The 14,495-nt window shown below is 41.4% G+C and overlaps 1 protein-coding gene across 2 annotated transcripts in view; it reads right to left on the bottom strand.

The window, feature by feature from the left end:
• The window catches only part of LOC122406527 (uncharacterized), a 64,026-nt gene extending 49,854 nt beyond the window's left edge, over positions 1 to 14,172 (bottom strand). Inside the window, exons 1-2 of one of the 2 annotated variants that reach the window (XM_043412027.1) lie at positions 14,060 to 14,172; positions 13,806 to 13,970 (exon numbers count right to left, since the gene is read on the bottom strand). In XM_043412027.1, coding sequence (XP_043267962.1) covers positions 13,806 to 13,896 — 91 coding nt within the window. In that variant the 5' untranslated portion in view covers positions 13,897 to 13,970; positions 14,060 to 14,172. The remainder of the gene's footprint in view (positions 1 to 13,805; positions 13,971 to 14,059) is intronic. The other variant, XM_043412028.1, reaches the window with a different exon arrangement.
• Positions 14,173 to 14,495: the final 323 nt, after the last annotated feature.

The following is a 14,495-nucleotide window of genomic DNA, read 5'->3' as shown; positions in this document are numbered from 1 at the left end:
CGAATCAGCGTCGCAATCGCACTCTAATTATGCCGCTTTATTGACCCTCTACGGTCGCGTATTATACGGGCTTTATAACGAGCGAATGACTCTGGTGTTCTCTCATACACGTGTATAACGTTACCAGCAGATATAAATGATGCAAAGTTTATTTTATGTGAGCCCCAAGATACAGTATTACAAATTGAACGATTGTATATATGCATTTAGATGTATATAATAATAAAACTTCGACTCAAAGTGCCTTTGGACAGGCACGCTTGCGATTAATAAATACAATGTAGATTGAATAAAGTTTGGTATGCTCGAGCTTTGATTGTGGGAAGATATGTTGTGAAAATAATGAAGTACATAGACTGTCGGGCTATTCTTTTACACACATTGTTAGAATAATTTCACAAAAGCAACTTTCTCGAAAGGAAACTCCATCGGTTAACTTTTACTCTACATCGAGTATGACAGAAAAAAAATAAACACTTACCTTTCGAAACACTTAATTTTCGGCGTACTTATATATTTCATCAGATTTATATTCAAGTGCTCCATTGAAAATTATATGTTATAATGCGGTCAAGATATTACGGTGGCGAGCTGGATTCTCGTGTGTTTTGATAAGCAGTTATTTTACAGCGTAGGCCTACATTTATCAAATTTACATACGATCTTTATTTTCGTACAAGAGGCGTTTGAGATCCTCACAGGCAAGAATTCTCAATTCCAGCTCTGATGAATCTCAGAGGCAAAATTTAGTGCGAAAAATTGCCATGGCACCTGGACTGAGAGTAGTTGAATTGGCTCGCGTGAATTTTCGTAGCGATTTTCAAAATTGTTCAACAGTAATGGAAAAATACCGAAATCGATGGGGTTCCTAGCGACGATTAGAGAGTGGTAGAGAAGACGCGCACTATCGAGTCATTAGTTCGACGTGAGATCTCGCGCTGTATGCAGCGAAAATAAATATCGATCCTGGAGTAGCTGGACCAACGTGTTTTTCATTTCACAATAAAGTATTCCTTACAGAATGGACTAAAAACTGCCCTACGGCATTGGCGGCAGGTCCATTGCATTCAATACCGATTGTTCGCCACTGATTTTTTGCTAAGGATTATTGGCTTGTGCGTATACTCGATATGCACTTACCACCTACAGGTTTTTCATGCACTGTACATTTATGATGAAGAAATTATGCGTCTCGAGACTACCCCGAGTTTTTCTCGAAGGCGGTGCGCGCCGGATTATGCGTTAATAATCCTCATGTTTCTGGCTGCTCGATCTTTCCGTCTCCCTCTCTCCCAGCCTTTCCCCCCTCTCTCGCTCTCTCTCTCTCTCTCTCTGGTTTGAACTCCTGCACGCCTCGAACGCAATATTCAAGTAAACCTGTTAATGTCCACTCTACCATGTTTTCCAATGAAACAGCAGCTCCTGTATTCATAATGAGTTGGTGAGTATCTCTGAAGGGAAAGAAAAAAATGCCGAGCGGTCCTGACGAGCGAGTACCGAGTGTGCGAGCCAAAGCTATTTACACAGTGTCAAGGAACTGTTACTTCCAGTACATCGACGTGGTGCTGCCCACTAATTTATTCAACGGAGCCGCTTTCAATTGTCCCGCTGTCATACGTGCATTTGCCTCTCGTCTATTGGAGAATGGAGGTGCGCGTGTGTGCGAGCGCGTTTGATAAAGTTAACGATCTTTAAAAGTGACGGAGTCTCGGCACGTGTGGTGCATTGCACCGGCTGCGCGTTGCCTGCTCGAAGGAACGAGTGCACCTTTCTAACGATACAATAATTTTTCTCCTCTTCTCGTCTCGCTTTTTTCCAAATCACGCTCAAATCATCCATCAAGAGGTCAACGCCACGGGTGAATCGATATCGTGGGATTTATCTGGACTCGATGAGAACGAATAGAGAACACTCCGATCATAAATCGACATGAATCATACCGATTCAATGCAAACGTCACTCACACATCGACCAAAGTTTGTATCCCTTTCACATTATCTGAACATCGGACGACGCGATCGCGACTCTAACGAGCCAATTATCTCTGCTCCACACTGCATCCCGCGCGCGTTTACGCACGTCTGACCAAGATCCATTTAAGACCGCGACGAGTAATTAGACTCCGGCCGATACAATAAAACGCTCCCGTAGTCTGCTCGTGCGAAGTGTAACACCCCGTGCGCGTTCTTTCTCCGATAGGACGAATACCTGTCACACGCGCATATTATGTGCCTGCTGCGAGCTGCTCGCTTATCCCTTTCCCAATATTGACCGTCCACGCACACCGTCACGCGATGATCTACTTCTCGCTTAACCCTGATCTCGACGATCTCCAAGATCCAAGATCGCGGATTTACCACGGACACGCGCGCACATGCACCCAAGTTTCGATGTAACATTCTGTTCCTAATGAAATATACATCTCGGTGGAGGCACGCATACGTGCTTAAAGCTGTTTTATACTCCGCGGGGAGATTCGTACTCACGCTATACGACTCTATTAAATCCCGTGTGATTGCTCCCAAAGCAATAAATAAATTCCACTCATTTGACGCTCTGCCGTTACGTACACGCGTTTTATTTCATTCGGTGTTTAATGATCGACTGCCAGGAACGTTAAATCCTCGATGCCTCCGCTATAAGTCTACTCTTTCCCACTGAAGTTCAGTTTTAAATCACATTATCAAGCTTCTCAGATCAGATCATCGACAAATCGGCTCGGTAGTTAAACCGCGAAAACATGCCGTTATTAGAATAACCTGTCACTTTCGATCCATTCTGATACCTACAAAGAAGCAATAAATGCGCAACTACATTCCTTTGAAGGAGCCAAAAATTATGGGAATTATGTGATATTCCTGCAGACGAAGTTAACCACGAATTTTTAAGACTCGAGAGCTATCGCACTGCGCATGCAACGTAACTAAAGACGAATTTACGATGTCGAGTGAAAACAATCCGAGTTGACTCCAATAATCGAAGAAAAAGAACAAATTTTATTATCATCGCTTTTATCGAATGCGTGCGTCCACGGGAAATCGAGATCTGGCATGAGCCACTCTATATCGCAGAATTTATATTTCCATTTATTTGGCTGAATTAAAAAATTCATTGGATTTCAATAATATTTGGAATTGAATTTAGTATTAATTTTGAGAATGTCGATAAATGTTCTTCCATTTGTACGAAATGTCGCCAACAACATCAAATAAAAGTCTCAACGTGCATGTTTGTTTCTTCACAGGTGCGACACGAATCGCGGGAATGTCACTGAAACTCCGTGCGTACCAATGTCCACGACACTGTGACATAAATCTTCTGGGCAGACTGCAGAAACTCGAATCTACAGAATCAAAGTCGCCGAGGGCCAATACTCCGGAAAAAATTTCAGTCGCTGAGCTCAAAGTAAGCAGGGCTGGGAGGAATTTTTCAAATGAGTATTCAGTGCACGAGCATGCCCGAAGCATAATAACCAAACGACTAAAAATCTACTGGTGCGGCTATCGAGTCCGGACGCGGACACGACTTTCAATGAGATTGCAGCAGCTTCCAGCAACCCCATATCCAGTGAAGTGATTCAGAAACGCTCGGATGTTAACCCCGAATGGGTAAAAGTGGCCGGAGGACAGGCGGCTTCACTTTCCACGCGATTCAATAGCGTCAGGCCTTCGCGAGCTTCATTATTCCAAGCTTCGACCAGACGGTTTTATGTTTCTGGCATTTTTCAAGCAATAATATAGGATTCGGACATTCCAATTGTGAGCACGATGATTCTCGAATGCCGGAAGTTTACTGTGCCTTCCCATCCGCCCGATGAACGTCTGCTAAACACAGTAAGAAAAACTGAAATGAACTAACGAACGTTCAGCCGCGAGTATAGACGGAAATATCTGACTGCAATGAAATTTTCCCATAGCACAAAACTCACGTGCATAATGGTCAAATAAAACAGAAGTTTCGTTCCGTTATATCGGTATTTATAAACCGATAGTTTCTCGATTCTAAATTGGGTCAATCGAACAAAATCGGCGGAAAGTACAGACATCGGGGGCTTGGTCTTAACTACATTGCGTCAAGGCCCTTGCGCCCGCTTCAGCACATACTTAAACGCGTAAGTTATCATATATCTATACATGTTTATTGGAAGTTGGTACGTCAAAACTTGGTGAAAAAGTCGCATTCGCCGTTCGCCTTTCTCTCTCTTTCACAAACCCGGGTTTATACATACGTATACTGGCTGGGCGTTCATTGAGCGTAATTATGGTCACTGGTGCACAAGCACAGATCCATATATACATAATGCCACGGTGCACGTGATTTTTCTTTTTTTATCGTTCAGAGACGCGGGCGAGAGCGGGTCTTTAAAGCACCGTTAAGTTTCCGTAACGATCCCGCGGCAATGTGACATACGTGTGGTTAGTTTTTCTTTATTCTTTCCCCAGTGAATTTCTTCGTTTTTTCGCCAATCGTTTCCTCCCCTTTTCATCGTGGATAGCCCACGGTTCTGAAACGCCTGTGCTCGATGGTCCCCCGCGCTGAATGATCGAGTTGCGAAAACTTGACGAACGCTCCGAGCCAAACTCTGGCACGAGTTGGGCGAGGCATTTTTGTTAACGAATACATATCTGTAGCTATATTTTCGCGGCTCCCCTCTGTGATCGATTATTGCTGATTCAATACGCGTCTGCAGTACTAGAAACGTTGAGCAATTGAATAACGAGACTGCGTCCACGGGGGATAAAAGCAGCGTTGGATATTTTAACATCGTTGGAAAGAAGAAAAATCAATATTTCCCGATCAAATCTCAGATACATCGATCGTATTACTACGCATTTCGTACAGTTCAACTTTGCCATTAGACACGATCGATGACTTTTCCTTTATTCTGCGTTCATTCGTTTTTTTATAATCCCTCCGCATTCTGCTCCCATTATTGTGACAACGCGAGCAGTTTTCATTGGAAGTTTGATCGATCGAAGCTTTCTTGACAGCCTTAAACGCTGATATGTCTAATGAATTTATATCGTTTATCGTGAAAGACAGAGGAATAAATACCCGAAGGTAGACTCCAGCATCCCGTTGCACCAGACGCATACCCAGTCAGCACATTATTATGGATAAAGGTGCCTTGCATTTTAGTACGTATCCGAGAGTCTCGTGTGTCTCCTTCGGCTATTAACTCTTTCTCCTTGGCTACTATAGTCTGTATTTGCCCTACGCCGTTCACATATACATATAATTTTGCACTTATATCGCGTGCCAACTACCTCTCGATGCATTTATACACGTGACACCTAGTCACGTGCAAACGATACAACGTCCACGCTCTCGAGCACGTGAATTCTGCATACAAGCTTGCTGCGCGGATCAATGTTAGAGAATCCTATTTCTCACATGGAGAACACAACATACGCGTGCTGCTCAGCGAAACACACTAAATGACTCGTATATAATTGGACGTTAATGCGATAGCTGAACTCTCCCATTACAAATAATCAAGATACACATCCGCTTTATCCACTTAGTTTATTCGCCTGCAAATACGATTTTAAATGGTAATCGATCGATCCCAAAATTCAATTCTTTCGTCATGGGCACTGCTCGCTGCAATGGAGAATTAAATTTTGTACGTAGGCATTGGAATACAATAAAATTTATGGCAATGTAACACCGATAATAAATACTGACACCAAGCATCCCACGCGAAAGTTTAACAAGACTCTCGAAATATTTTATCAACTGCAAAAAATAAAATAGAACAAGCGGTTTTAGTGGCATAATAAAGTGAGTAAAAAAAACACCCATAAAATGTGCATTGCTCAACGAAATTTGGATTACGTTATTTCAGTTGAATTCAAAAGCGAAAACCAATTCGAAGCCGCCAAGTTAAATTCGGGTTAATTACGACTTTTTGTATTAATAAAGCGACCGGTCAAAGACACTGGAAAATCGGTTGTAATAAACTTTTGAAGAATGAAATAGTGAGAAGGAAATAGATACTTGAAAATTATGCTGAAAATCAGGTGTTCAACGACTGATCGATGCGAATGCATGTTTCGGTCAAGGATGTTCGTTTTTTCCGTAGCATAAATTCTAAGCTCCTACACATTGTGGCGTAGGTGAGTGTATTTTTTTCTGGATACCCGCGTGCGAAACTCAACACCTACGTAGCGATACACATCGCGAACATATTTTCCACCATTAACACAGCGGAAAATATGTTTACGATCCCTTCTCCTCAACATAAGAGAATTACGATCTGGTAAGTCGAATGAGCGAGACTTTTACACAGAGTATTGATAGTTAAAGCACACGCGCGCACACACACACACACACACACACACACACATATGTGAGCTCCCAATCAACGGCATGCTTGCACATTGCTACATTGAACTACACTCTTAGCTCGCAAGGCGCCACAGCAATGTAACGCATTAAAAAGAAAAAAAAACATTATTCACAAGATAACGAAAATAAATTATTCTAGAATCGACAAGAATTGATCTCCTTTCGACAGGGGAGTTCGCCCCTGTAAATCTTGCCATCCTGTCACCACTCGGACGTAATGAGGCTGCAGAGCTTTCAATCACTGAGAAACGTATCAATTCGACGCCCGTTGAAATCGTTTGGCACATCACCCACGTCGTGGCTAATCGTACATTTGTCACTTGTCGAAGGTCGAACAAAATCTGGGCGAAAAAATTGACTCGTGGGAAGTCAGCGTAGAAAGTTCCTACGGAATTGGGAGACAATATTGTTGCTGCGGATAATAACTGTGACGACGACCGATTCGTGTCAGTCTCGTTTAGTCGCGAATGGTAAGCTAAACCGGAGACATTTGAAATAAGTTTACTTGTATGAGCCCAGTAATATTGTGAGGCAAAAAAAACATGAGGAAAGCAGCGCGACCGAACGTACGCGGACACATGAATGTGAGTCCGGAGCCGAGCCACCCTGAGAAGCACGATAAATCAATAGGTACATAAAACCTATCGAGTATTATACGGAAACGTGGATAACAGACGCAAAATAAAGTTTAGATTGCCATTTAACAGTATTCCCAGAGATAATAATGTTAATTGCCAGCAGTGCAAAAGTCGACAAATTTTACTCCACGCGCTACAGTCCTTCGGCGTTCACTGAAATATTCACTGTGATTGTTATTATCAACTCATTAACTGATACCAGCAGCATTCGCAAAATTCAAATAGAAAAATATTTTAAAAAAAACAGACAAAAATCTTAATCTGATTAGCGATACGAGAACGGTGCATGAGCTGTCAAGATCCGTGCCATATAAGGCCTTGAAGTACCCAGCGTTCGAGCCAAGTCTAATGCTGTACGATAGTATTCAAAGAAAGGGGTTCCAATGCTCCACAACCGCGAGACATTTTCTTAGTTCTGTGTAAACGCACACCAACGCATCCGGTACACGAACGAGCAAGTTATTCCATCCGCCACGGATCGAAAATCCCAGACATTAACCAGTGAACGTTCATTTTTTTCTACACCTTTCTAGCCTATCGTCGATGTCGTTGAATTACAGAGTGTATATTTCGAATACATACGACAGCCAGTCATTACTGCAGTCACGTGTAGGAACGTTGAAATCGAGCTGCGGATCAGTGTCAATGACAGCTAGACTCGTAGTCTGCACCGTTCCTTTTGATTCAGACGCATACAAATGCATTATCTTTTCTGTCTTCGAGCAAGGTGCTGTGTAGCCACTGATACATTCAGGGGATATTTACGTTCGTGTATATTTATATACAATTCGTCTTATTCTTCACTCTTCCCTCTTCCAATTCTCACGCTTTCCACGCTAACGAGCCTCGCAAAAAGATTCCCAAAGCTGTTTACGGGGGCCCGTGGTGTACGCGTATCGATAACTCGCGAGTGAAAGGGCAGCGTTCGCGTATAATTTTGCTGCTTCTATCACACGGCTTACGTCCTTCCATTGGCCGCAAGCAGCATCGAAGTATCAAACTCTGTCTTGAGAAATCCAACGATCTTGGTCGGAACGGAGCTGGCGTATTAATGAAAATCTCTTTTCATGGCAATGTCAATGACAGAGATTCTCGTTGTGAGAGGCGAACTGGCATAATCGCTCCGTTTACGGTCCTCTGATGTCGTTAGCCGTACTACTAATTGCACCACTAACTATCATGCATTTTATTACATTTCTTTAGTTCTCAGCTTCACAATTGGCCGTGTGGACTGTCATTGACATTGTTAGTAATATGAGTAGACGGAGGGAAAGAAAAGTCGACCAATGAATCAAGGTCCGGACGGTGAAAATTTTTCGCAAGCGTTGATCGCGCTTTTTTAACGCAAGGTAAATTTGGTGTTAATGAAAATACTTTCATTATTATAATTACTGTTGTTATGCTCGAAATTTAATCAGAAAGTTTTCGACCCTCCGACACAGTCCCAAGAGCAGTCAGTGGCTAATTTGGACATAATTTAAAATGTCGCAACGAATAAAAAGCTCAGAGTCAAAGACATGATTGTGACCGGTTCCTGGTGGAGATTTCTCGGAGCCTGAAGACCGTAATTTTGACGTGTTATTACTGGCGAACCGACGGTCAATGGCAGGTCCATTAATGCCTTGGTATTGCAACCTGCGGGTAAAAGAAAGTGCGGCTCTACTTTTATCACGCGTCGTCTCACCCATCAATTAGCTTAGGAAGTGTGACGTGGTACAATGTCAATGTCAGTAGTTAAAAAAGTTGTACAATGTTGGATACACTCGTAAACACGAGTTAAAAGGAGCGTGGCTGTTCCTTTCTTTTTCATAAGACACTCTGTAATTATCGGAATCGTCGTGCGCGGAGAAAATGGGTGGACATGGGAGCTGGATAGACTAATTGACAGGATGATAGAGGGCATCGGCGTCGGCCATAACGGCGAAGCGATGAAGAGCCCTGTCCAAGGGTCACGCGAATCAATGATCGCTTCGGTCACGGATGCTGCTTTATACATAATGCTTCGTACGTGACTCACAACGTAGACACTTTTCCTGGCTACGCATTGATCTACGACGACGATACTGGAGCCTAGAGGAGCCGGCCAACTCGCCGGCTTTTTCTATGCGTTACTTCGTAGGCGTTTCAACGTATTCAAAGTATGATACATCGTGTGCAGTATCCATATAGAAATGCACACGTACATTTACTATGGCGAGAGCGCAAGTCTCTTTTTCCCTCTCCATCCTTCGCTGCGAACGTCTCTCGTGAACGGCTCGCCGGGAGACCTCGTGAAAGATCACTGCAGCACGTGGATCTAGCTAGTGAAATCACGTGCAGCACGTGAGTCCGTCCTTACTCTTTAATATCCACACTCGCTCTTAGCACAAATTTATATATGTAGGGTAAGGTGGTTCGATTCGAAACGCATTACGTTTTCATGGTTTTTTCATCCCCGTGTTGGATGGTGTGAAAATAAAAGTTGTTCTTATCTCAAATCGTGTCATCGAGGCAAGCTCCTTTAACTGAGGGTATAGCAACATTTTTAACGTGGAAATCGCCATGGCAACGATCCATTGTTGTTACTAAGTCACGAATAAAATTTCATTTCGTTTTCGTCTACGGTTCAATGAGACGAAATATCTGTTCGTGGTACTAAATCTGATAGTTGGCGAACATTTAGTGGATTTATTGATTTTTTTTTAGAAATCACTCTCAATTCAGTTCATTCAATAGATGAATGCACTGTATTTTCAGTGAAATTTGAGCCAGAAGCACAAAAGTACCACCATATTTTTATCTAACTGAAATCTGCGAATAATTCTCATGTAAGCCCATTTTTTTCATCGATTCAAGTGGGTCAATTATATTTTGATGATTTTTGTTGGTCTTAAGGAAGTTCATGCACGAAACGATTTTCTTAAAAAAGTCTTGAAATTTACACAGAGTTTAAAAGTACACAATAACAATGAAATATGTAATGAAGGTCAGGGAAAAAATTGGAGACGATTGTCTTACTACTAATAAAAATATAAAAAACAAAGATTGAACGAAACTGGTAATGAGCACTCGTACAACCTCACATTTGCCTATTTCGGCATTTCGTTTCTTCCTTGGCTTGGCCCATTCCTGTCACAGCCTTCTGTCTTTTTATTAATACTTTTTTCTTGATCCATTTATCTTTGCTTCTACCCTATGCGCTCTCTGATGCGATTTATTACATAAAAACCATGGTATTTTCGCGAAGGACGAATGAAATTTCGGCTTCAGTCAGTGATGGATCTCCGATTAATTAATGGCTCGTAATTTCATTTGCCAAAAGATAAGTTGAAAAAATGTATTTACAATTTCGAATTAATTACTCTGACATTAATTTAAAGTGATAATATATTCAATTAGGGAGTCAAAATTAATCCAATTTAGAAACCCATAAAACAGGATGCTTCCAGCATGATCTACTTTAAAACATAAAATATATTTTTTCAGGCGTTCGTTTCTTTTTTTTTAATCTCTAGTTAGACATTGCAGGTAAAGCTATGCCACATGTGGGGGATAATTGGAGCTTTGTACCGATACGAAACATGCACGGGTAGTTCAGAGGTCGCGACTTGTCGCTAATCGTCATGCACGCTTCTTGTCACCAATCCCAATGATGTATCAGCATATCGTAACATTGTTGCTGAACAAAACATATGTGTACGAAAAGAAAAACGTAAATGCAACGGATAAAGAGATTTGGTCAGGATAAAATCGTGACTACTTGAGAAATCTTTAGGTCTATCGAAGAAGGCAAAGGCATGAAACTCCTTAATGAGTCCGAGATATCTCTCACTCGAGATTTAGCGATTTCAGAAATGTCTGATAGCTCAATAATCGATCTCTCGCGGGAAGTGAGTCTGTCTCGGGTGATCGGAACGTAAAGAGCGACAAAAATGCTTGCGATCGTCGCGCTCACGTATCGGTCTGCCTCCGAAGTATTTATCGAGATCGCTTTAGCACGAGCTATATACATGCAATGCTTATCGTCTGCGGCATGTGTTTTGCCCCTTTGAAATCGTTAGACGTGCGTTAGGTAGATAAATCGCACGAAGATTTATGACGAGGGACAAAATTAACTCGCTCTTTGTCCTTATAAGATCGAAAGTTTGAACCAATTAGGACGAGTCGTACAGATTCCCGATATCTCATTATTTCTGCATTATCCAAAGCTCGTGCCACTTGGGTGCACGCTTATAAATTTCTATTTAAAAATCTCGATCGAATGCGAACGACACACACTTGCCAAAATCGGTATCCATGCTAACGAGGTTACAATTTTTGTGGACTTAAAACACTCTGGCCATTGAGAAGAAATTTCTGACACCGTTAAGGCGTTACACAACCCGAACGGCTCGCTCTCGAGCAATATTGCATGACGACTAAATAAATTAAATTGAAGTTTTATCGCGCAAAGCGTATTGGGATTTTCGAATAAAACAGTAACAATATTATTTTCTATTATGTCATACTTTTTCACTGAAAATGAATCATGAAATGTACAGATTTTTAATACTCAAAACTATACCTATAACACGAATTATTCTATGCAGTCTGTCATTAGTGATCCAATCAATAGCTTCGAGATATCTTACTGTTATTATAAGCATTTTACATTTACTATTGTTGGTAATTAACGTTAAGAAAAGTACTCGACTGACATTTTTTTCCAAGAGCCGGAAATGAAAAAGAAGAGAGAAAGAATGGTTCTACACCCAAATGAAACTACGAGCAGCAACTGTGAATAACGAAATAATCGTTATAATTCTCACTGTGCGCTCAATTATGCAAGACTCCACTGTGTCTCAGAATTTCATGAAAGATCTCCACACGTTTCAGTCAGATTTCATACTGCACGCTTCTTATGTATACTTATGTACAGAATATCGTAAAACGAATATACATTTTTTAACACGCTTAACAGTCCTCAGGGCCTGAGCGCAAGGCGCGTTTTGACGATCGTACATGAAGATTATCATCTCTTGAAGGAAGTGTTCCACTTTCAAATGAGTCAACACGTGAATTGAGGAATATGAGGAGCGTGCGTGTGTGTTCATTTCTTTCCAGCAACTTTTGTGATTTAGATTTTCGTTGATAATTTCACGTGAATCGCTTTTGAATCGGTTGTAAATTGGAATCTTCCATATTCTTGTTTATCTCAACAGAAAGGCGAATCGGCCCCGATAACGAAGAATTTATGGCAGTTGGAGGGCCCGTATAAAGTCAATATTATTGAAAGCTGTGTGCGATGATTCCGTTCCAATCGATAAGAAACCAGATTGGTAGAAAAGCGATTTATTTTTTAATCAGTGCAGAAGAACATTTTTCGTTTTTATTTTCTTAATAAAAAAAAAAAAAAAGAATCATATTATTATGAATGCGGATAAGACATGATAAATCATTCTGAAATTAGGGGAAAATATATGGTACGTAATTTTTCACTCCGCGTTCTTTCACAACCAAATAAATTGAATGAAAAGAGTCAACTCGGATGGTAACTCCTGCTTGAAAGTGTGCGACTTTCCTGAAATTGGTATACACCATGAACAATGTGAGAATTGTCCCCGTAGCCCCATTTTTCCATAATTTAATTAGTCTCCTTATGACACAAGAGACACTTGAGAACCACACCCAGGACACATGCAGAAACATTCCATATACGTGTGTTCAGTGGCTTATCGATGCTCCAGCCTCATTACAGTGAGAAAAAAAATCCTTGATTCAACAGAATTTTTGATGGTAGTGAAATATTACATTGAGTCGATCGCGCAGTGTTCTTGGTCATGGGAATAAACGTGCAGTAGGATGAAAATATGGGTAACAATATTCACAATGTTCTAAACATTTTTATCAATATCGAGAATTTTATTCAAGTACTGAAACATCCGTAAAAATCATCACCATACGAAGGGCATTTATTGAGCAGTCTTTCGGAACTTTTATTTCGACGAATAAAACGACACAACATTCTTTGAAGTGATTAGAATTTAATAGCTGAGTAAGCGAAGGACTCGACCACAATCGTCTCCCTTTTGTAGCTGGCCTCAAGTCATTAGTTTCCGCATAAAATTCAATTGATAAAAACTGAAGCACGTGATTTATTAGAAAATTAAAGTCGAACCGTTTGCCGTTAGAACTCATTCGATAACTATCAGGAACAGAAGAAAATAACGCGCGCGGTTATTCCAATAAATTTCAATCAAACCTGACATTGCAATCAATTAGCGCAATTTCTTTGTAGTTCCAAGCAAAAGGTCAATGAAAATTGTAATCCATGAATATGGATTACCTGCATTTCAAGGAGCTGCTGCTGGTCAGCAAAAACATGGTTTTATATACCGGAAATATTATAGATTCGTAATACACTTTGTTAGAGTAATTTCATCGGAGCCCAGCGTGATATCATTTCAAGAAGAAAATGGAATCAATGTCGCCGGTATGTCGGTAGACTTGATCCTAAATCGTCATCATTTTTTTATTTACCGGACGATCTTAAACAAGAGTCACAATAAGAATCCGATTCAATATTAATAACGCAAAACCTGATTGAATGCGGCCACGAAGTAAAGGCCGTGGAGCAACACAATGGATAGAGTCTGCTATTATGAAATGATGTACCTGAAAAACGATCCGGACATAATTACAAAGAGCCTTTCCTTCATACGAATTTCACGCCAGTTTGCGGCCTTCCGTTTAATTCCCTTAATAGTTCATTGTGTTGTCCGGAAGCTTTACAATCCTCGTACTCGTATTTCGGGTGGAAGATGGCACGTGGAAAAGGGAGTGAAAAATAGCACTAACCTGGCATGAGCCGCTCTTGCGGAGGATATCCCAAGGCTCGATCTCCAAGGATCGTTAGGAGAGTGAGAACGAAAAAAAACAGAGTCTTCATGATTAGCACTGTTGAATTCGTCGATCAAAAAAGTTCCAGTCAATATTTCCGGCACAAACAAAACGAACGTCGTACTGTAAAAACGATTTTTAAAGAAATACGAAAATCCCCAAAGCAAAATGTTTGTATTGCTGAAAAATGTTAAATGTTGCTTAAATCGTACACGAAAAAGTCTTTCCGGAGATGGAAAAGGGAAAAACGATAACCGTACTCTACGTGACAGAGCCAGGCACAAGGTCTTCTGCAGCGAACGGAGCGGCTCGTTGCGCTGTGATATCGTGCGCTAGTCTGGAGGGCCGTCAAGCGCTTTCACCGGTTTTATACGGCACGTACGAAAGCACCTCTTCTCTTCTCGATAGCACGCCCGGAGTAGGGAGACATCCGAGTCTGGCCGAGTGTATTGTACCAGCAAAGCAGAGACCTCACGGATGAGAGCACTCGCGCACATCCAGCAATGAATGTGCTCCGGGAGTTCTGCACGCTGCTGCGACTGTGTTTTGTGTCGTGGATCTTCTCGGCAAGATAAATCCAAGATGAATCTAGTAATGATGCGCTGATACGGAACGAGAGATTTAAGCCTCCGAGAAACTCTGCGGAAT

Source organism: Venturia canescens, chromosome 2, assembly GCF_019457755.1.
Source record: "Venturia canescens isolate UGA chromosome 2, ASM1945775v1, whole genome shotgun sequence".
NCBI lineage: Eukaryota > Metazoa > Arthropoda > Insecta > Hymenoptera > Ichneumonidae > Venturia > Venturia canescens.
Note: the sequence above shows the minus strand (reverse complement) of the source record. Positions and strands in the feature narration are given on the sequence as shown.